The 24444-nt window shown below is 46.1% G+C and overlaps 1 protein-coding gene across 1 annotated transcript in view; it reads right to left on the bottom strand.

The window, feature by feature from the left end:
- PRKCB (protein kinase C beta) overlaps positions 1-18305 on the bottom strand; it is a 232598-nt gene extending 214293 nt beyond the window's left edge. Inside the window, exons 1-2 of the mRNA XM_044980600.1 lie at positions 18035-18305; positions 17067-17098 (exon numbers count right to left, since the gene is read on the bottom strand). Of these exons, the coding sequence (XP_044836535.1) occupies positions 17067-17098; positions 18035-18204 (202 nt within the window). The 5' untranslated portion in view covers positions 18205-18305. The remainder of the gene's footprint in view (positions 1-17066; positions 17099-18034) is intronic.
- Positions 18306-24444: the final 6139 nt, after the last annotated feature.

Raw genomic sequence — 24444 nt, 5'->3', positions numbered from 1 at the left:
CCTGGGCTGCTGGGAACATGCAGGGTTAAGAATTCCAGCTGATCATCTCCGGCAGTTGCAATGAGGCAGCTAATTGGGAGAGAAACTCTGACAGGCCAAAACTGATGTCTGACTGCAGGGGAAGCGCCTAAAGGAAGCCTAGAGGCAGGTTCTCACTATGGCACTGTGGAGGGTTTGATTCGGTTTTACTTTTCTGCAACAATATGCAGTTTAAAGAACTGCAAGTCTGACTTCCAGGAGACTTTAACCCTGAGGAACCTTCCCATCCCAGAGACAAATGAATAGACATGGGAAGTTAACAGAATGAGCTATTTGAGATGACATTGAAAAGTGAAAGTGGAAATCAGTTCCATTTAAAACAGATCTCTAGAAATGTTCAAAAATTATCATCAGTTGTTTTCCATGGAGAATCTGAAAAACTCTAATGTTTTCAATATTTCCCATGAAAGTCTGAATTTTGATGAAAAACCCAAAGTAGTGTTGGGGTTTTAAAACCTTATCTCTCTCTCTCTCTCTCTCTCTCACACACTCACACACACACACCTAAACATTTTCAATTAAATATTTTTTCCCGATAAAATTTTACTCAGAAAAAAATATGCTTTTTTTTTAAATTGAAAAACCTTTGGTGGGAAAACTGTAGCCAGCTCTCCTGATCTCAAGCTCTTTATTCAATATATGCCCGATTCTCCCCCTTAAATCATGCTTTTCCTGAAGGAGCAGCACATGGAAAGTTGGAGCAGATGTGTGTCAAATTAAGCTTAAAGTTGTTAACAACCTTGATTATAACATTGTTACTGCAGTTCCACAACCTGACTGGTTTCTGCCTCTCCAAGTCATTACAGCTCATTGTGCCAATCAGTAATAACAACTGAATCTCGAGGATTGTTCTAACCTGAGCAGGAATATGGGGAGAAGTCACAATACACTGACCCAGAAGTATTAAACATGAAAGTGCTCCAACCCTCGCCAGGCCCTCTGGGTGCTGTTCAACAGTAACTACTGGCAGCTGGGAGGAGACGGGTCTAGTTTAACAGTGTCAAGCATTCCAGAAATGGTTCTTCATATACAAGTTCTTATAGAGAGCTCATCACCGTGGCATCAGAGCAACTGCAGTTCCTCATGTCAGGAGGCAAAGATCTATTTCTCTCTTTCACCAGGCCTGGAGGGAGGGTGTGTGTTATATTCTTTTTATTGTTTGGCTAAGACTCCTATTGTTCTCTCCTATTGGTTACACCATGAGTTAATAGAGTTATGCGGGATTTTCAGGTTTCAAAAACGAATGCTTTTCCTCGGGTTAGTGCAAACAAACAAAAACACATTGCTTAAAACCGCTAAAATGAATCCACCAGCTTCTTCAGAGTAGGCATGGCATGTGCAAGTTTCATGACCTTGACAGCACTACCGTTTTGCTTACATGGGAAGCGTAATTAACCCAGGCAAATGAAGTGCCAAGATGTAATGATCTCTGACTAATGCCTGTCCACCAATCCATCGATAAAGGGCAACCGATCTGCAGGCAAAGCAGTAAGTGAGGACTGTACAAAGCTTTAGGCCAGCGTTTCTCAAATGCAGCCACCATGGCCGCATGCGGCAGCCTCCCAAGCACGGGTGGAGATTGGGAGAGCAAAGCAGCAGTCCCTCCCTGCAGCACCTGAATAGCTGTTACCAAAAGCAGCGAGGTGTTTGCACTGGCACCGCCAGCAGGGATTAGTGTCCTGCTCCACACTGCCTCCTTGGGGGCTCCAGGCAGCGCCTCTGGAGATAGGTGGGGCTGGTGCGCACAGCGCTGGAGGTGGCTGCGGCATTCAGCCACCGGGGCACTTACCTAGGCAGCTTCCCCACTCCCGCCCGCCAGGCATGGGGATCCTGGGACTCCAGAGGCAGCCGGTGAGTTCCCGACCCACCTTTCTTGGGACAGACTCTCACTGAAGATCCACAGGCAGCGGAGACAGTGAGATGGGTCGGCGTTTCCCTCAACTGAGGCCACACTCGCTGTAGGTACCACAACAGCTCAATGGCTCCAGGCGGCTGCTGGGCTTGGCAGCTCCCCAGCAGGGTGAGGGGCTCCAAGTCCTTGACACGCTCCAAGCACAAGAATAGGAACAAAGTCCTTGTGCGCTGAATGGGGAGCTCTACTTCCTCCTACATAAATACATTACAATGACTGGGACGTGTCTATGTGCATATTGATTTGCTTTTCCTAAAGTTAATTAAGTATCTTAGGAAAAATGGTCAGACCAGCCACTAGCAAGAGTTGGTGGCCGCACAATCCCAGGACTGGATCTGAACGTCAGCGTTTGTACCACTGAAAAGCGTCAGATTAAGCTATTCACGAGAGCCAAGAAGAGTGTTTTTCTCCGCTCGAAGACACCACTTCTTCACTCTTCTGCTATGATTGGAGTTCATGAAGATACGTTTAGCAGAGTCTTAGAAGTGTCAACACCTAAAACATTCTAACTGTTCAGAGGTATTTCGTTGTTCTTTCTGCAGGTGAAGCTATTACTGTTGTATTATTTTAAATTGCAACACAGACCGATAAGAATGCCACCAGCACAATCAGTTAACGTATCCTAACAACATGGCAGGGGGGTGTTTTACACCTCACTCACTTTAGAGCCATGATCTAAGTATCGTGATCTTTTTAGCTACACAGGAACTGGCTAAATTCAAGCAGCCTAATTCAGAAGGCAAGTACTAGGATTATGAAAATAGCGTTGGAATTTTAACTCGCTCGTCCCCACAGAAAAGAGGCAGACTAGCCTTTAAGCAAGTAGCATTCCCACTCTGCCCCAAACAGAATACGTACATGGTGTATATAATCATAAACCCCCCTCCCCCACTTCCTGAAGTTTGGCTCTCCCAGTAACTCAAAATATCTTGCAGTTCTCGCCACGGGAACTGTTCCTTGGGCATTCTTGCAGAGCATCTTCTGTCCGAGCCACTAACTCTTCTGCTCCAGAAACTATCTATCCCTTCTCAGATCCTGCTTGGCGCTAACAAGATCTACTTGCCCTGGAGGCTGGGTTTGGAGGGCCAACGCTTTCACCTAGACAAGGAGGTTCAGAGGTGGTCTGGGCATTAGGGAGGGCATCTGCATGCATCTGATTGGCAATATGTATTTAGACAGATGAAACACAGCCCCAACACACAAGGTACTAAAATCAATACAAGTTAGCTTCAGGGTGAGGAACTCAGCCACAAGTCTTTAAGAGTTTGTGCCCTCCCTACTGGAGATCTGGACTCAGACAGGCCGCGCGTGAAGCACCGGAAACTCTCTCCCTGCTCTCCCAGCAGAGTTTTCAGTACCATGGGGAGAGTTGTGGCCGTTACAGCGGCCTAACGAGTCCATCTGAATCCCTTGAAAGCCAACAATTCCACTTATAGACATGATTATAGCCTAGGGTCAACTATGATCCACATGGAGCCAACCAGCATGCACACATTAAAGTGTCTGACTAACCACCCTACCTACTTTAGTTTATCAGTGTGTCATGGCCAGTTCCCCATCTCTTACACTACTTGATTCCAGTAACGCAATACTCTGAGGTAGTAATAGTAACAGACAGTACGGTGACTTAGTCCAAAGCATTTTCCAGGAGAGTCTATGCATCAAGCAGAAATTGGATGAAGCACCTTTTCATATGAGATTTGCTGACTGCAGTTTCATGCTTTTGGAAACTAAGTTGCCTTTAAAAAAAAAAAGCGGGGGTGGGGGTGCCTTCAATTTATTTAGAAAGATACCGGAAAGACGACTGTACTACACTGAGTATGGAGCAGCTGGGCAGAAGGTATTGGGCTTTAACAATACAAGGAAGAGCTGCATCGCTAACTGCTAAGTACAATTGTATTTTGCAGAGAGAGAGTTAAAAAAAAAAAACACACAACTGCAGATAAAGTAGCTGCAGGAAGAACTGTCCTGAAGTGATTTATATACTGCAGTTCAGCGTGCAGCCAATAGACAATACCCATCACAGGCAGCAAAGAGATACTAGGCAGAAGGGCGCTGACAGCTGAATTTGCACAGCGAAACTGTACAGATACATCAGCCATTGTTTCATGGAACAAATTTTCCATTTAAGAAGCAATATGGTCAGCCACTGTAAGCAACTGAAAGAGTTAAGAAACTGCAGGACACACCTGCTGACTTAACCCAATGGGGATACATGGAAGTAACTTCCTACCATCCCAACAAAGAGTTAAAAAGTAATCCTATCTTTATAAAAAATGGGTAACGTATGAGCAGCAGTAATTAATTTTATTGCACATGAGCCAAGCACATGAATCCCAAGGACATCAGATGTTCCACATCCACAAAACCAATGTTTTGTAGGGCCGTTTTTTAACAAGAAAAAAGTTTAAAGTATCAGGACAGCTTCCCCAGACAAGAAATCAATTGCAGCCTGCACTCAGTTTCATCAGCAAAGATGGTGAAAAGGGATGATTATCATGGAACTGTCATGTAGCAGAGGGCACCTTCTTTCCTTTAACAAGGGCCAACCCCACCATCTCTGAAGTGCCGATAGCCCAAGGACATTCTGCCCCGCACCATACATCTACTCAATCCATTTTACACTGGCAGATGTCCTGCAGATTCCTACTGACCTCCAAGGAAAACAAAGTTCTTCACTCTAAATCACCCACACCTGCTTTTTATGGGACACATGCATGCAGAAATATCCTTCTCCTATAGAAATGTCATACACACTTCTTACAAGGTTAGAAGTTATGTGGGGAAGGCAGGTGCTGAGCATGAAGAGCAGTCAATGAGTGAGGAGTGCAGGGCACAGAAAACAATCCACGGAGATGGCCTCCAGAAGGATTAAAGAGGAGGGGCCAGAGCCTCTGCTGGCGTCCTTTGTTGTAGCTCCATTGACTTTAACTGAGTAAGGGAGAATTACACCATTTGAAGATCTGGCCCAAAGTGCACAGGAGCAAATATTTGACAGCACACTGGCAGCAGCTGCTTCTATTCACAATTCCTACCAGTTACTTCTTGCAAATGATATTTAATCATGAGCCCTGACGGGGGCTGCCTGTATTGTGAGTGACCGGCCCCTGTTGATATTTGACTCCTTGGAGCAAGGTACCGTAAAGCAGGTTTAGCTTGTAAAGCTCTCTAGGGCACAAGCTGACATTTTCTTAGTTTCTTGGCTGTGCAGCGCCTTGTACAATGAGCCCCTGGTCCTTGGCATTACAGAACTAGGAGCAGGTTCTCGATGGGTGCCAGACCACATGCTTTCTCCCGGGGAGAGCGTTTGGTTTGGCTGTGTAACCAGTGCAAAGTTCCCCTGGCTGGAGTTGTGTCTTTAAGCCCCTACTCTCCCGGGCAAGGACTATTTGTAGGGCTCAGTTTTGCCTAGTGTACAGTGCCATCTACTATCTGTAGTAGTCAAATAGCTCCGGCCCCTGGGCGGCTGTGGGAAACCGACTGCTCCAGCACAAGGCCAGGTGGAGTCACACATGTTCTGTCTCAGAACGGCTCTCCACGCCAGCTTAGGAGAATCTTGGCTGAACAGTGGGCTCATTGGCGTTCACAAAATGTTTCCTGACACTAGCCCCCATGAGACTGGAGAGCCAGTGCAGGCCCATCACAGGGAAGCTATTTGTGAGCAGGGATTTTAATCTTCACTCACAGGGCCGCAGTCTGGAGAACTTTGAAAGTAACTCCATTCATTTTACTTCTCTGCCCTCTATCCCTCCTCCACACCTGGCCCCCATCTCCTCTGTCCCCTGTCCAGTCTGCCTTGGGAAGAGAGCCATTGCTGACTTGGAAAACCACTGAGACGGATCTGAATGTCAGCTAAAGGCAGCATGGCTTGTGGGGAGTTGGTGTTGAGAGGCAGGACATACTCTTCCTTACCACAGGGCTAAGCCCCAACGCAGGGCTCAAGGGGGTACATGGGAGACGACATCCTGTCCCCTTCGAACAGCAGAGGAGCAATAACGCTCATCTCCCTGGCTTGGGTACACAACTTCCCCCACAGCTTCCTCTCCTCCTCCTCGGCTGCTGTGGTGAAGAGCAGGGAGCTCTTTCCTTTAACTGTTGCCCTAATGTAACAGGGAACCTCAGACATGCCAGAGATAGAGACATGATGCTCCCATCCGAGAACAAGGGACTGAGTGCAGTACCTGAATTCTGTTCCTTGTGTCTCAGTACAGAGTTTGTGCTCTTAAGAGCACAATGGTTTGGGGCTCTAATGGAGATTTCTGCCAAATCCAGGGGTAGCACAACCCCAACATTCAAGATGTACCTATTATCTACCTCGCTTGCTTTGTCCGCTGTGATGCCAACGCTGCACTGAAGAGGCTCCGTGAAGAATTCTTTTCCTCTCCTTGGCCTGGTTATCACAGAGCACACAGTAGAGAAGTCACTCTCAAGTGATCTGAAGGAAACCTGACAGCATCTGTGCCTCTCTGGGAGCTGTCAGGACATACCAGGGGCCAGATTAGCTAGGAGGGTAACACAATAGGAAGCCCTTTGTAACCTTCAGAAGTTCTACTTTTGCAGTGAAATTTTCCTCCTGCCTGCGCTAAGAGCCAGCCCAGTGCAATTTCCTGAGCAAATCTGCCTTGCATTTGCATTTTATGAACAAATGAGGAACGTGTTGCATGCAAGACCTACAGTTACTTCTCTCCTACCAGGGCTGGTTATTCCCCTTTTTAAAACTGCTCTAGTCCACTGACTTCCAAACTAGTGATTCAGGAAGGCAGGCTGAAGGCATTAGTTGCACAGCACTTCACTCAGCCTCCGCTGCTGCTTTGTTTTGTCCCTCACGGTGGAGCCCTGTCACACGTCTAAGAGGCTCCCGTCCCACGTCTGGACCTTGGCAGGTCGAGAGCTGTGTTTATGTTAATGTGAAACACTTTAATTCTTTTCACAGCTGGCTTTTGCAGAGAAATACACCCAAACATTTATCTTTGGCACAATCCCATCCCACCCACCACTAGCAAAATGTCCCTTCTCATTACTGCACAGATCCGCAGGCAGGAACAGGAGGCGGCCTATTAACATTTTATTCTTGACTGTACACTTTTTAATTAAGCGCTCTGCGTATGGATCAAGCCCTCATTGAGCTAGAGTGAGGGACAGAATTAAAAGTTAACTTTAGTCACAATGAGCACATGCCTCATTAGTGCCTAAGTTCAGAGGTGAACCAGAAATCTGCAGTGAACGTTTTAAGCATTTACAAGTGATGTGCATTTTAAGTTGAGCTGGACCGAACATTAGAAAACAATATTGCCCTGTCTGACTGGGAGAAAGGGAAGACTGGACCAGATTCACCAATGGATCTTTTCAAATTCTAACTTCCCTGAAGATCCCAAAAGAATTTGAGCCTGGTTTTAAGAAGGCATACGGCCCAGCCTCCACTTCTACATCTGCAATTAAGCACCAATCCTGACATCTGATCTACACAGGTAAACCCTTATACCCTTGTGGAGCCCCACAGACCTCCACTGTCATAAAGGTCCACCCACCCAGATCCGATTGCAAGATCAGGGCCTAAGATTATAGCTACTCGATTTCCTGGCACAGTAAATTGGATGACTAAATGTTAACCCATGCACCCACAGCTAGTGCAAAACTGTGTTTGCAAAGAGATGTAACATTCTACTTTTCCAAGATCAGGTGCCGTGCACGTGTAAATGCTTGTTTTCAGAAGTATGAACTTTACCTCACCTGGAGACTAGGGTTCTGGCTTTCCCTGTTCACAAGGGAAAACAAACTGACCCCTAAAGGAAGTAAGATGCTACTCCATGTCCCTGCTCCCAGTCCCTGACACATGGCAGGAGTTTGTATGATCACATGATGCTGAGCAGCAGAGCTGGGTATGAAATGGTTTTTCTGTCCCACAAAAATTTGAGATTTCCAAAGTTCTCCCATTCTGGTTGAAAAACCACAGAGGAAGAGAGACAGCCACCGCAGAACAGCCTGGTGGTTTGGGGGACTCACTGGGATGTGGGAGACCCAGCTTCAAGGCCCTACTTCAACCGATTCGGAGCAGGAACTGGAAACGGATTCCAAACAAGGACTTGAACCGAAACCTCCCACATGCCGGTGAGTCCTCTAACCACCAGGCTCTGGAGGCATCTCTCTTGATAGTCCATCCTGGAATTGAGAAATGTTTCCTGAGGAGAATTTCATCAAAATGGACCCTTTCCCTCATAGAGAGTTTTGGTTTCAACACATTTGTACTTTTCTGACAAGAAGTCGTTTAGTCAGAAACCTGACCAGCTCTGAGAGGAAAAGGGGCCTGGGGCACAAACATCCCAAACTTTGAGACGTAAGGAAAAAACCCCTATTCTACAAATATTTGTTTATCAAGGTCTCATTTAGGCCCAAACATTGGATTATTCTTCCACCAGAATTCGTTACTGTAGAAGAATTTAATCACAAACCTAGCTGTCATACTCAGCTACTGGGGATGTGAAAATACCCCTACTCGACAGAGCAGCAGGAAGCAAAGACACAGATGATATTCAGTGGGCTTCACGTCAGGCCCCATTACTGCCCCTAACAGGAGTACCTGATTACTGTAGCTAAACTATTTTTTTTTAAAAAGGTGGCAGGTATCCTCTCTCAGGAGACTAGTATCAGAGGGGTAGCCGTGTTAGTCTGGTTCTGTAGAAGCAGCAAAGAATCCTGTGGCACCTTATAGACTAACAGACGTTTTGCAGCATGAGCTTTCGTGGGTGAATACCCACTTCTTCGGATGCAAGCAGTGGAAAGGAAAACTAGGAGACTAGGAGACTAGAAAGGAAAATCCATCAACGTTAATTGCAATGGGGAAAAAATAGATTTCCCTGATGAACTTAATGGATTTTTGTGCACTTGTAAGAAGAAAGGTGCTAATTAAGTCACAGCCTCTTAATGTACCCAAATGATATATGCTGCAACAAACTGAACACTTCTACAAGTCATCTGCAGATTCTTGACATTCCAGAATTCCCTCCCCACTCCAAAACATGCTAATGAACCTTGAAGGCAATTATGGGGAGGGGAGGGGAAATCCAGAGCAAGATAGGGGAGAATTAGAAGGAACCACCACCGCTTGCCTCCTGTTTTAAAGCAGACTCTGGAGGAGGCCTCACTACTCAACCTAAATTCTGCAAAACTAACCATCTGGAGAAGCAAACAGAGGAGTAAACCAACTTCTCCTTTCTATTTCTACCTGCTCAACTGCACCAGTTCTAGCAGCAAAAAGAACTGGGTTCCTTGTATGCAAGCACACTTCCTTGTTGCAATATTAAAGTATATTAAGAATTGTTCCACTCCAGAGGCATCCAAACATTCTTCAAAATGAGGTTTCCAATTTTTGCAGCATTATATAATTAACATAATTTGTGTTGCAAAAGTAATTGTAGTACCATTTTAATTAGCCTGTATGATCACTAACATTTCTCCAGTATACCACTAAATTACTAGTTTTGAGACAACTCTGAATGATTGGAGTTTGGTTTATTTTATTTCTCACTTGCAGTCAATAAAAATATATTTTGAGTAGCTACATGGAGCGAATGATGACAGAAACAAGACAGAATGTAGCATCGGAATGATTTGCAACTTTAGAATGTGCTTCGGGTTTCACTTCCGTTTGGAGGGCAGCAAAGCAGTGGGGGAAGGAAAGGGTGGGTTTTAAAGGCAGATACCTTCCAAGCAAGTATTTCTCTCTAATTAAATCCTACGGTTCCTTCTCTGGCTTCTTATGTTTTGAACCAAGTGTTGAGGCTGAAAAGTGAAGCCAAAATGAGAAAGCTGAATTGTAAGACGAGTGAATATTTTATTTCCAAACTTCAGTCTAAATGAAATACTTGGTGAACACACCTCAGCCAGCCTAATTATAGAGTCAGATAAAGTCACAAAAAAATAAAAAAATTGCTGAATGCGAGGTAAGCCTCCAACAGTAAATAAGGCACTTTGTTGTTTTTAAAAGAATCAAGATTCTTCTTTCCAAAATCCTTCCCAATTGCTCTGTACATTCAAAAGGCCGCAAGTAATAACAGGAGCAAGTGATTTCACATCCACGTGTAAGTGGGAGTCCCACTGCCTGGCTCTTCACCTCTAGGGCAGTGGTTTGATTCTTGCCTGGATCAGCAGACACAGAAACATGGCTCCATGTTGGCTGGCAACAAAACAGCTGTTAGTAAAACCAGTTCCTAGAGGACACATGCCTTCATTCCAGAGCCACTGGCACTCCTGTTAGCAGTCTCAGCAGAGGTGCCAAGGATTGAATGGGCCATGGGAACCAACGGTTCCCTTCGAGCCAGAATTGAGGCACATTAGCTAAACAGATGTGGAGAAAAACAGACTGCCACTGGCTCAGGCCATATGAGTTCTCGGAATAAACAGAGACTTTGTTCTCCAGGGCTTTCAAACCAGCCCTTTTCCCCAGCACCAGGGTTGGTTTTTTTTAATTGAAAAGGAATGAAGATCTTACTCTCAAGTTTCTACAGTAAGAAGGCAATTTCTGTAAAGCCTGATTACAGGTTAGTTCTACAAAGGTACCTGGTTTCTCCTTCTCCACACAGTTATTTGTGCTATGGTAGGGCCTAGCAACGCCAATGAAGGGGCAGGGGCTCATTGTCCTCGGCAAGGCACAGACACCTTTGCCTTGCTTGAGGTGAGCAGGTGATCGATCGATCAATCATTAGAAGAGAAGCTTGGCTTCACTAGCAGAACTCCATCCCACCGGAAAACCCTTGGCCAAAATTTTCAAAAATAAGACCCTAAACTTAGATACCTAAATACACCTGCCGTTAGCCAAAATTAAAAAAGGAGCCTAATATCAGCCACTTGCAGATCAGAGCTCCCAAGCTGCAGTCTACCACTACCTCCACCAATGCGCTTAATGTTACCACTATCAAAACATTCAGTTAGGAATCCCCAGAAGGCAACACCACTGACCATTAAAGGCCATACAGGATTGTCTCACTTGGTCAATAAACCAATGGTAAACTTATTCCCACCCGCATCTCTGCTCTACACGGTTCTCACAGCACGGAAAGAAATCCATTTTAGAACTTTGTAAGAAGCAGAGGGAACTCAAAGTACTAAGAAAAAAAAGCCACACTCAAGGCCACATTAAAGCTTTCATACCTTTCAAGGGATGACAGATCATTATGACACTCAATGAGTTCCATCTCTATCTTTTCTTCGCTTATACATAACCATTTCATGCTGAACTTTGTTCATCTCCAGCATCTCCAAACACATCCATAGTCCCACAGTAACAACTACATTTTTCTAATATTTCTAATCATTAGCTCATAAGAATCTATGGGCCAAGTTCTGTTCTTAGATACAGCATGTATGCAAGACTCCTACTGGTTAATGAAAGATGCATTCTTAAGAACATGAGAACGGCCATACTGGGTCAGACCAAAGGTCCATCAAGCCCAGTATCCTGTCCTCTGACAGTGGCCAATGGCAGGTGCCCCAAAGGGAATGAACAGAGAGGTAATCATCAAGTGGTGACAGAATTCAATTCTTCTATCTGAAGGGAGAAGTTGCTCAATAAGTTTAAGGTACATGTGAGAAAGACAGGCCATTAGTGTGGAATTTATGGTATCTTAATCATTTGAATGATACCAGTCAGTCTCCCCAAACTTAATACAGAAAGTCACAGTAATTAATAAGCTAATTATTGTAGATGCCCTAGAAAGAAAGCAGGGCACTAATGAACGCCTATTTAAGCAGGTACAGGCAGGAGAAAGCAGTTTAGAAATGGGAAACACATATACTTCAGTCACGTTTCCTGAAGTCTCCTAAACAATGGAATAAAAATAGGTCGGAAAAATATTAAACCTGACTTGAATTTGTATTGAATAAATGGAAACTCTTAAAACCACAACAGCAGTTTATTGTAAGACACCTAGACCTACGAGGAAGGAAACAGAACTAAACGGAAACTCGTTCTGGCATGGACATCTCACATAAAAGAAAGCTATTCCTACGGGCACAAGGGATAGCGATCCCAACTGGAAGGCCTATGACAATAATGAAGTAATAAGTGACAAGCGAGAGATTCCAAACGACAGATCAGACACTGAAATAAAATACTTGTTTTTTATATAATCCAAGACTGGATTGATTTCTCAAACAAAGTGCTTAGACACAGCAATAGAGAAATGTAGGGCCACTTCCGGTAGCCAAGTCAGAAGAAAGAACTAAGTTCTCCCCATTTTAGCCCTTAATCACAGCAACCGCTCAGCAGCATAGCTGATGGAAAGCATGGGTTTGTGGTGAAGACTCTGGACTAGGAATCAGTAAACTCCTGATCCTGCCTCAACTCTATTTGGCCTTGGACAAGTCACTGAATTCCTCTGGGTCTCAGTTCCCCATCTGTAAGAGGGGTATAACAATCCTTCCTTTCTCCAACCTTGCGTTTGTCTTGTCGGCTAAGACTGCCAGCTCTTTGGGACAGGGTTTTCTACTCCAGGCCGCTAGCACAATGAAGCCCCAATGCATGTCCATCGACAAGATGTGACCCAGATAGAATACAATAGACGTGAACTGCCCTTCACTTCTCAGCTACTGCAGGAGATTCTTTATGAAGTTAAAGAACTTCATAGAGTCAAAGTTGATGCTTGATACTAAAACAATACAATATGGAATAATTTCAGAGTATGAAAGGCCTCTCATCATCAACGAGAATTGCATTATGGATAGTTTCTTCCATTCAGAAGATAGTTTTTATTCAGAAACAATCCAGTTATTAAAAAGAACAGGCGTACTTGTGGCACCTTAGAGACTAACAAATTTATTTGAGCATAAGCTTTCGTGGGCTACAACCCACTTCATCTGATGCATAGAATGGAACATATAGTAAGAAATATATATACATACAGAGAACATGAAAAGATGGAAGTAGCCAATACCGTGTATCCTATGACACCTGACTGGTCATGAACAAACCCCCCAGTGTTAGGCACTGTCCTCGCCTCCTGAAACAAGATGACCAATTTGGCGCCAGATTGACAGGTAAGAGGATGGGAATGATCAAGATTTAATACTGATCAATTCTGGGGGAAAAGGGACTGGCCCCTATGATTCTAGGCCTGGGGCCCTCAGTTCTTTCTTCCTGCCATGGGAGAAATTATAACCCCTCCTGGAGTTTTATGTGGACTATCAGTGGTCTAACGGCAGACGGCACATCAAATTATTCTATGCCTTCAATCTCTAACCTAAAAATATTCTATATAGATTGTGTCTCTTTAAACTTAGCGTATATAGTGGAAGAAGTTTTGACTCTGATAAAGATTAGTTCCACTGTTACTAAGTTACAGCAGTTTAATCATTAAGTTTAATTCTACTACCTCCGAGAAGATCTGTCATCCACAGATCTCAAAACACTTTACCAAGGGACATAAAAACTAAAATGCCATAGAAGTTTAATGATTTGGGAAGCAATTTGGGGGGCAGGCACTGCCTATTTTATGTTTATGCTGCGTCCTGCCAAGTGAAGCCTGTGATCTGTTTGGAGTCTCCAAGTACTACTCGAATAAAAAACGATATCTTCATGCTCATAACTTGAAATATCTCAAGGGGTGGCTTATTAAGGCAAGGAGGAGCCTTTACAGACAGGGGTGGGATTTTCAAGAATGTCTAAGTGACTTAGGAGGTTAAATCCTATTGAATCAACAGGACTGGTGCGTCTGCATTACTCAGGTGAAGAAAAACCCATGGCACCAAGTCTCAGAGCCCAGGGGCTAGAAATAGCAGTGTAAACGTTCCCACTTGGGCTGGAGCCTGAGCTCTGAGACACTCCCCCTTCGCTGGATTTTAGCGCGCCGGGGCTGCAGTCCGAGCAGTAACGTCACACAGCCCCAGCCTGAGTCAATTGAGCCAGGCTCTGAGACTCGGAGCTGCAAACGTAGTGTGGTGCAGACATACCCCCGGATACGTTGGAGGTCCCACCTAGGAGTCTGTAGGGTGAGGGGAGGGTTTGTTTGCAACATTTAAAGGTCAGTTGCGGTGTGTTTGCAACTCTGAGACAGTCTTTGTGCGCCTTGTTGGCTGACCCCACACTGCAGACTAATTTAATATGGTTACAACCATACAGCTTAAACCTTGGAGCAAGTGCTCAATGGGTTTGGTCAATAGTTCTGAATGGCTCCAAAAGAGACTGAAAAAAACTTAAATTTGTCTGCTGCTGAGCACCACAGGTAGGAATCAGGATGCAGCAAAGCACTAGATGTTACACAGCAGGAAAGAGATTCTGCATTAACGTTGGATGGTCCAAGCTGACTCTTTTCTATTAGATTTTGACTCTCAATTATGTTATAATTCGATGGACACTTTTGGCTATGATGCTGCTCACAGCAGAAACACTAACATTCCATGGGTAGCACAGGGGCTTAGCCAGTGGTGCAAAATGAAGTGGGCAAATGAACTTAACCTAAACTCCATGTTCCCCAAATGAGAAATGGGTAAACTCGACTTCGCTGCTGGGTATAACAGATGCCTGGGGGGGGAGAGGGGAGAGAAGCACTTGCTGCAAGGCTAGGGTGACCAGACAGCAAGTGTGAAAAATCAGGATGGGGGTGGGGGGGTAACAGGAGCCTACATAAGCAAAAGCCCCAAATATCATGACTGTCCCTATAAAATTGGGACATCTGGTCACCCTATGCAAGGCTAACCCACAGAACACTCTACTGGAGTAACCTGATGAGTGACTCTAAAATCACGTACAAATCCTCAAAGCGAAGGCTACAGATCCCTGGCGAGACACTGACCTTGACTCCCACCACGACGACTTTCTGGCACGAAGAGAAAAGCAGGCACGAAGGCTACAACGTCAGCCCGGGCCATTAGTCTGAGCTGCTTTGGTTTTGCTAGTTTAAGACAGACAGACCTGTCACATAAATGGCAGACGTTATGCATCTCTGGGTGAAAGGCAGCATGATTTAGGCTGTCACAAGTAGATTTTATTGGGAATGACCTCCAGAACCCTGGCATCTGGGAGAGTTTCTGCAGTGATCATCAAGTGTATTTGGACACTAGAACTGGGCTTACTGCTGTATTTTGGAACCTTTGTTATAGTCCAGAAATGAGCCATAATAAAACCTCTCCTCTAAAACTCCCTGGCTTCCAGAGGTGTTGTAGAGACAGGTGTCAGACTGGGTTCAAATCTCGAGATGGTGATCTCATGCCTCGAGTTTTGTTTCTGTGTCACTTCCAAAGTCTGATGAAGCTCATTTTCCAGATCTGAGGCAGATGAAGTCTGCCAAGACTATCTGTTCTTGTGAGATTTCATTCCACAGAGCCTTCAGTCTCATGCAAAATGGCTGATCTTGAGAGAAAGCCACCAGTCAAAATGGATATTTGGGGACAAGATTTCAGTGCCATTAAAAATATCAATCACAGCCCTGATTGGACTTCAAACAAAACTCCAGCCTAATGCAGATCTGCACCAAACTGCCTCAGCCAATACCTAGTTACATTGTATGTGCATGTATGATACTTAAACACATTTAAGCATTTCCCTGCAAAAAGATCATAAATAAAGTGACAACTGCCAGCCACCAAGTATAAAATCAGGCTAAACCGATTTCACGTAATAAGGACACATCATAAATCCTGAACACAAAAAATCCCCAGCATTATCAAAATATGGAGAGTTCTGATTATAATAACGCTAGAGTTAAGGGGGGTTGGTCGTTGGTTTGTTATAAAGCCTTATTTTCCAAGCAGTTTAACTCAGCCCTTCAAGTTCTTCAGGGCTGCATAGTTAAACAATAATCCCAAAACTAGACAGCCGATAACTAGTTTGCAATGAGCCACATATTTGGATAGTAGGTTATGTACATCAAATATGGGTTTACCTATCTGCACTGCTTTCCTTGGACCTCACTTGTACTTCAGTTGATGAAACATGACTAGCACTCAGTTTAAAAGCATTGACCAATCCCTTAGATATTAAGTGGGGTGGGGGGGAGGGGATGACTAAGCTACTTCATTGTGACTGTAGCTTCTGCATAAATTTTGACTGGATTCCTGATTCCATCATCCACCCGCAACCCACACCCCCTTCAATAACAATATTCCTGAAGTGGTAATTTACATGCTAGGCTGGCATAGCTCCAAGAGCAAAGCCATCCCTTTATCCAATACATATTCTGCATTAATAGCTACCTGACTGTAGGGGGGAAGAGACTTGGGGGGGGGGGTCTGGGGAAAAGGGCATCGGCCAAGATATCAATTACTTAGACCGTAAGTCTCTTTGCACATTGCCTAACACGGGAGCTCCTGTCAAGGACTAGGATCTCATTAGGTGTAACACAACCATCATGATAAACACCTGCTGTCAGTTCACTAACAGGGCTAGCAATAGCCACCTAGCGCAAGCCTGTTCTCCACCCAGCACACACTCCTAAGCAGCAGTCAGTCTTAGGTCAATGTGGTTGCATTAGATGGAGGTGTAGGTAACACCCACCCTTACCGCTGCAGAGTCCCCTCCTATCCTGTCTGAGTAAAGATACAGCTGAGACTAGAGTCACTGCAGCATGTTGGGGAAACTCACTTTTAATTAAGTCATCAATGAAAGTTATTAACAAAAAGGAACAACTAAGCACCCCACACCACCCCCAACCGACAGAAATAACCTAAAAGGGAAAGAGAGGGTTTGGGCTGACACACTGTCACTGCACTTCCCCACCAGTCACACCATCCGCCCGCACTTCCTGGCTTTTGTCAGTATCTGTCAGTACCTTAAAGCTACTTAACCAGAGGGGGCTCTCCGTTTTGTTTTTCCCAGCCTTGTCTTGTGTGCTCTGCGCACATCTCATGAAGGGAAGCCCTGGCCCCTCTGAGAGCCCAGGGCCTAAGCCACCAGGCAGGGAGCTGCTCTGGCTTCACATCAGCATAATGAAAACCTGAGCACTAGGCTCCCACAGGGCTTTTCCCAGCCACATTTGAGAACTTCAAAGATGCACTATAGGAGGCCCAGAGATTCCCCTGTTTGCAACACCCACAGCACAGCAGGGATCCCACACACTCAGGCCTGTATGGCAGGGGACTCCCCCCGACACACACACACAAAATGCAATACAGGTGAAGCACCTACCTTGACACTGGAACCCTTGCTTCCCAAACCCCCTGCAAAGAGAAAGACACACACAATTAGCATCCCCAGTGCATCAACCCACACACTAACCCGCTCCCCACCCCTTCTCCCTGGGTTGAGCCTCCCCAGTGAGAGCCTCTCAGATCCTCCCATCTAGAGCTGGAAGCAGAGTGACAGCAGCTGGCAACCTGTTCCCAAAGAGCTGCTGTCCTGCAAGGACATTCAAACGCAACCCTGGGGAAACAGGCTGGGAAGTGCCCCGCAGCTGGTTCAATGCTGCAGAAACAACCCTGGGGAAAGCCTAGGTGCACCGGGAAAGAGATGTGGGGAGAGGGGAGGCTCTTGTTTAAGTCTTGCTCCCCAGCTGCAGGGGGTGAATTTACCAGCTGGTAGCCGGGGGGGGGGGTACACAAGGGAGTGCCCAGTAAAATCTGGGTACTTGCTGTTGTGTGAGGGGTCAGGGAGGAGCAGAGTGAATGTCCCAGGATGCTGATTTGAGGACTTCAGTGGGTCAGGTTTGTTAGGGGAGTGGGTGGGTGAGATTCTGTGGCCTGCGTTGTGCAGGACGTCAGACTAGATCATCTTAATGGTCCCTTCTGACCTTAAAGTCTGTGGGTCTATGAGGTAGGGGTAGCTGGTGAATGCAGAGTCTACCTGGGGGCACAGAGTCATACAGCCAGATCCCGAGGACAGCATATAAACCAAGGAGGGCAGGGGGTCCCTGGCAATGCATGCAGGGGATACAGGTGTCTCCCCGTGGGATACTCAGTTGTGGGGGGCGCTGGCAGGGCACGCCAAGGGGTGCAGGGAGTGCCCCGTGGCTGATAGGGTCGCTAGAAATGCATGCGGAGGGGCTGCAGGGGGTCCCCGGTGCTGCGTGCAGGGGTCCCGGTGCTGCGTGCAGGGGTCCCGGGCGAGGCATGACGGAGAGGTCCCGGCGTGGGGCGGGGGGTCCCGGGCGCACTCACCAGATGAAGTCGGTGCAGTGGCTGCAGAAGGTGGGCTGCTTGAAGAACCGGGCCGTGAACTTGTGGTTCTTCACCTCGTGCACGTTCTTCTGCCTCAGGGCCCCCTTCCGGGCGAAGCGGACCGGACCCTCCTCGCCCTCCGACCCGGGGGCGGCTGGCGGCTCCGCCATCCTGCGCTGCTGCTGCCGGGCGCCTCCGCCCCTGCCCGCCCGCGGAGCCCGAGCGGCAGCTGGTGCGGATGCTGCGCGCGAGCCGGATGCAGCCGCCCGGCACCTCTGGCTGCAGCTGGGAAGGGAGCGCGAGAGACTCTGCCCGCCCCGCCCACTCATCTGCATAGTACCCGCCCACTCATCTCCATGCTAAGACCCGCCCCGGATCCTTATTTGCATGGCCGCTCCCCCTGCACCAGCGCGCTGCTCCTAGCTCCGCCCACCGATTCCCCCCTTACTTGCGCGACGTGCCCCAGCCCCGTCTACCCCACTCATTTCAATAGACACGTCCCAAGCCCCTCCTACCACGGGCTGATTTGCATAGCCCGGTCCTCGGCGTCAAAGCTGCAGGGCTCCCCGTCCCGCCCACCTGGGCCCTGATTTGCATAGCCCTGCCCACCCGCTGATGGGCACCCCCGCCACTTTATCTGCAAACTCGCCCACACACTTCTAATTTGCATCGCTCCCACAACCTCATTTGCATATACCTGCCCCAGACCCAGCCTTCCCTCTGCTTGTTTCCAAAGCTCTACCACACAACATCCTTTGGGGAGCCCCAGACTCTGCCCATCCCTCTCTTATGTGTCTATTTCACAGGCATCCCCCTCTTCCTGCAGCCTTAACACCCTCTCCCCTCTTCATTTGCACAGGGAGCCCCCACCAAAATATCTCCCCCATCTCCACCCTTTATTTGCATACCACGCCCTCAGCACCTTCTGCAGGGCCCCTAGCTCCGCCCACCAACTCCTTCAGGCAGGCAAGGGGGGCGTCAGCGCTGGATAGGTGGCTGCCTGGAGGGCCACATTCCAGGGGGTGACATGCCTGGGGAAGGAGGGTCCTAGTGCAGGGAGAAACCCTCCCATCAGAAGCCCCCCTGCAGCAGGAAAGAGCCCTGCCCCCCAGCACAGGTTGTAAGAAGAAGGTGGCTGACTAGGGACACAAGAAGGAAAGGTAAGTGAGAGCATTAGGAATAGACGGACAGATCCCACAGTAAGATGTGGGGGGGGGTGTCTTTTAAAAAGGAAAGGAAAACAATTACCAGAGTTATTAACAAATCTCATTTCCTCTTTCTCTTCCTCGAGAAAAGCCCCACATCCCTAAGGAGTCTCTTTCCAGTATCTATTAAGCATGACAGATCTAGCGCCAAGTGCACTTCCTTTTATTTACCATTCGTGAAATGACACTAACAACTGTGCACTCCCAGATATATAAATACTCAAGGAAGGCAAGAAAATACAACCTACCTCATCTTCACAACCACCACAGTAATAATCGGGGATGAGCACTTGCATCCGACGAAGTGGGTATTCACCCACGAAAGCTCATGCTGCAAAACGTCTGTTAGTCTATAAGGTGCCACAGGATTCTTTGCTGCTTTCACAAACTAGGAGTTACTGCAATACACGTACATAATCAAATAGATAAATAATGTAATATGGAAATCCCTTCTTTAAACCATTAAGGGACATGTCAGTCTTGTACAGAAAATATCCAGAGTAAATTTTACTTCCCTGAGATTTCATAGAGTTAAAGGGCCAGAGGAGACCATCATGGCCTAGTTTGATCTCCTGCAACTGAACTGCAATAGTGGGGAGATCAGATGTCATGTGAATGGGGTATCCCAGACTGAGGTCAGGAGTGGCTCAGAGAGGGGGAAATTTAAGCCCCAAACCTGCAGCTGGATTCTGTGGGCAAACCCCTGCCTCTGTGCCTTGCCCGGAGCTGTGCAGGAATCAGCTCAGAAAGCAGGAATGAAGCATTAGATTCCATGAGTAAAGTCAGGCAGGCTGAAAACTTGCTTATGTTGTTCTCACATGTCCTGTTTATTCGGGGGAGGGAGGAGGACTCCAGAGCCAATTAATTGAGAGGCACTGTCAGGTTTGTTTGTTTTTTAATCACATAATTTAAACAATTCTTTTATCCAATTTACTAAAAATACCCCAGATACTTAAAGTGCAAGGATTTTTTAAATTGCATATGCCATGCATATTTTTTATTTTTTGCACATCCCAGATCCTGGACAATGAAAACAGATTTGTCAATTTCACTTTGGAGCCTAGTCAGTTTTACTTTCTGATTCTCATGCACCAGCCCAATATTGCAATGTCGGGGTTGAAAATAGTGCAGGGTAAGATCTAAATCCGCACACAAACTTGTTTTAATTGACTTTTAAACCAATAATGGGAATATTTCTATTAATATTAAGGAGGTTTAATATTTTTTGTCTATGAAAGCCATCATGTCATGGTTTTCCTTTGTTGTTGTTTTTTTCCAGAATAAACAAGACGTGAAAACAACATAAACCTAATCCTAATATCCTGGAAATGCTGCAGTATCTTCATCCCATGCAACAAAAGCTTTATTCCTTGATGGTTCCCACATTCATGGATGCTTCCTTTCTTATGTACTGGGACCTGGATAGACTTGCACCAATCTTCAGGAACACTAATACTAATAAATTATAATAATAAATAATTTTGGCAGAAAGCCGCAACACCTCATCAAAGGCTTTGAAAGATATCCTATTTAGAGACAACTCTGCTGACAAGTTCTTTCTGTGAACACACAGACTTGTTACTAACACCTGATGCCTCATTATTTTAAAACAATTTGGCAAGTGATCTTACTTTGAAGAAGGAAAAATAAATGGCTGCAGCCATACCACCTTGCGCTGAGATTTTGGTCATAAATTAAGATGAACGAGAGCCTTCCCAAGAAAGCACAGGGTGCTGCAGAAAGCAGTATCAGTGGTTCAGCAAGTGATGCTCATCTTGCTAATTCAGAACTCCCAGCATATGTTGCAGGGTGTCCTGACTTTTGAGTATGAGGTTCTGATCGCTTGTGGTGATTAAAGGAACTTTACTTGGAACTTTTCACAAAATATTTAGAAATAACTGCAGACAGGATTCTGACCCAAAAATTCCTCTGAAAAAGACCATGACTTCTGCCAGCCAGGAAGGGCAAGATACTGAACATGAAAATAAGCAACATACAAAATATTTCAGACATTTTGCTCCTGCTGCACTATCGCTCCTCTCTGCTCCAAGGATCTCCAAGTATTTCACAGAGAATAGATGCTTAATGCTCACAACACACCTGAGAGGTAGGTAAGTGCTATCCCCATTTTCCAGACAGGGAAAACAAGGCACACAGGATTTCCTTGCCCCATGGACTCACAGAGAGTCAGAGTCACTCCTAGACCCCACCGTCCCCCTACAATGAAAACAAATATGAGCAGCAGTGGGGAGAGCTGTGAGACAGCAGGGATGAAGCGAAGGCTCAGTTGGAGGTATGATTCATATCCTTAGGAAGGGAACTCTTCTTCACAGCACATGGAGAAGGGCCATCTCCCAGGAAATGAAAGAGCTGAGTGACTGAGCTGTGTTACCGTATCTTGTTCACAAGAAACGCTTTGCTGGAAGAAACTGGTGTTAGACCAGGACGTGATCATTAAGGGAGCTAAATAACAAAGTTCTTCTGAGTGTCCGTGAGGAGCATTGGAGGTGAGCTGCCAGAAACAGAGTTAATAGATTCATGGATTTTAAAGACAGAAGGGATTGTTATGATCATAGCATAGGACTCATCCAGGGGTTGCTCTCCTGAGACCAATAATTTGTAGTTGAACTACAACAGAGCCTCCAGAAAGACATTTCATTTTGATTTAAAGACATAGTGAGTCTGGTTTTCCTCTCCCTTAAGCCAATCAGACACTGGTGGGACTATACTGACTTCATTGGGTTTAGTTCCTATTTACACCGGTATGAGTGAGAGCAGAATCAGGCTCAGAGTTTCTGTGAGAAACTGTTCATTGGTATCTAGGGCATTTCTGATGACACCAGAGTGACTCTCCCTATGGCATAGACATTACAGAAGGGAATGCCACACACCCATCCTCAAGTCGGTGCTCAGCACCTTGCAGAATCAGAAACTTAAAATGGACCGATTATACCTGAGACTATTTCAAAGCAAAAGTCACAACCTGAGCTGAAGGAAGTGTGTACGTACTGTGTGCTGTGCACATGATGTCGGCACAGAAAAGCATACATTGCATAAAACAACTTTATCTTGCCTGCCCAACATTGGTAATATTTTAGTTGTAGTAAATGAAATATGGTTTCAAAACTAAGATACAATGTCTCTTCTAGGAGGCTCCAAGTAATAAAATGCATGTTGAAGTCTGGAGGGGATGTTGGTATTGCATCAAACTGCAGCAACCAAGTCAAGAGAAAGGGATGAACTGTAACTGCAAACTATAGTTGTCTATTGTTGCATGGCAGAGTGCGGTTTATTTGCTTTGTTTCCTACTTTGGTACATTTGAATTCTACTTTGCAGTAAAAATAGTTTTAAGAAATTACAGCAGTGCCAGGAAGGGTTTGTTTCTGACAAAAGCCTGGAATAACTGGCATTGTGCTCTCTGACAAATAGACAGCACCCGAAGGGACAAGATAGAGATTCTTGCAGTTTACAGAGAAATCTTCACACCCATACAGCAGTGACAGTGTTCCTGGGGAAACGACGGTGTAACGGCGTTATGATTCTTGTACATTGGCATCCTGGGCCATGGCACGTGGGCCACAGTCACTTGCCTTTTATTTATTCATGATGCTTCAGCATTGTGAGCCCAGACTGTTTCGTTCCGTATTTAAACTTGAAGAGGCTTCAGAATGCTTTTTTTTTTTCATTTGCGGCTGTGTTTCTGAGCAACCTAAATCCTCCCGCGAGAGCCTGTGGAAAAAGCATCAGAGCAAAATCAAATATACAGGTACTAACAGCAGCATTAACCCTCTTCTCCCCGCACTCGGTGGCTCTATCTATCGTTGGTGTGCTAACCACCATTTCTTCCCCCGGCATACCTGGAACACCCCTCTTTTGGGCACACACAAAAATGGTCCCCCAAGAGCACAGGTGAGCACAGCATCAGTACGCTTACACTTGCTTTGAGCAAGGCTAGCCATTACACGGTCCTCCTCTGCCCGCACTGGCCACCATTTCAGTGGCCACTGGCACAGTTATGCAGCAACTACTGCTCATTCCAAATCTCCAGGGTTACTCTATTGCACCAGACTGTGGTTATGGTCTGGACCCCGGAGCAATGCTCCTACCGGCAAACCTCATACTGACATGCTGCACACATCTGGCTACACTGCAGTTGGAGGTGCAAGATCATTGCAGCGATAGCTCAATGAACTGCTAGTCTTGGTCTCTGGGTCTCATACTTACTGCCTGGACACCTCCACCACCCCACTGCAGGCAGCTACTTCAGCTACTCTGCAAAAGCTGCCACTGAAACTTTCTTTGCTGAGCGCGGAGCAAGAGTTGTGCTTTCATCCTGGCCTCCCTTTGAAGAAATGACCTAGTACGTGGGGTTCGTGGCTGGGGATTTTGGGGAGTCTCCCAGGAAATGTTGAGAGTGTAACCTCTGCCCCCCACAGTTTCCTGGGCTCCCAAAAGCTGCTGCTTCAGGGACCAGGGAATCTGTTGGCTAGGTACCCCAAGGGCAGTGCAACTGCAGTGGCGTAGTACAATACAAGTATGGGAGTGGGGCCGAGCGGCACCTGAAACAGCATGACTCACGTGGCTGCACTGCACCATTGCCGCTTACGCCAGTGCTGTCCAAATGGTTCCGTTATCAGTGGTTAACTTCTGCAGTGTGGGCACAGCCGGGGGAACTGGGGGCAATATCAGGCAAAATGGAGTCTCCTCTGGGCACCCGGCGTAACATCAGCCGCTTTGCTCTTTCTTTCTGCATTCACATTTTTGCATATTTCATATCTTCAGTGCACATGAGACAGAGCAAAGGAGGAAGAGAGAATCTGAATTCAGATGAGAATAGAGAGAAAGACCTTGTTACACACCCACTGGGGGCAAAAACATCCTTCACTGCTACTCTCGTTATAAAAACAAAGAAGGCAAATGTTAGAGCACAAGTACGACATAAATTCTCACTGAACAGCCAACGATAAGCAAGAGTCACAGAGGCAAATCTAGGCCATGACATTAGAACAGAACAGCCACTGCTCCCGTTGCAGATGAGAAAAGCAATAATTTTTCATTTAGTTTTAACTCACTTTTTTAACAACCCTGTTTTGATTCTGTAGCTCAGACACTGAATCACAAGCTCCTGTGTGTATGTTTGTGTGCTTGGAAGGTGAATCAAATATTGCTTTAATTTTTATTCTGTGCAGTAGGAATGAAATTCA

Source organism: Mauremys mutica, chromosome 11 (assembly GCF_020497125.1).
Source record: "Mauremys mutica isolate MM-2020 ecotype Southern chromosome 11, ASM2049712v1, whole genome shotgun sequence".
Taxonomy (NCBI): domain Eukaryota; kingdom Metazoa; phylum Chordata; order Testudines; family Geoemydidae; genus Mauremys; species Mauremys mutica.
Note: the sequence above shows the minus strand (reverse complement) of the source record. Positions and strands in the feature narration are given on the sequence as shown.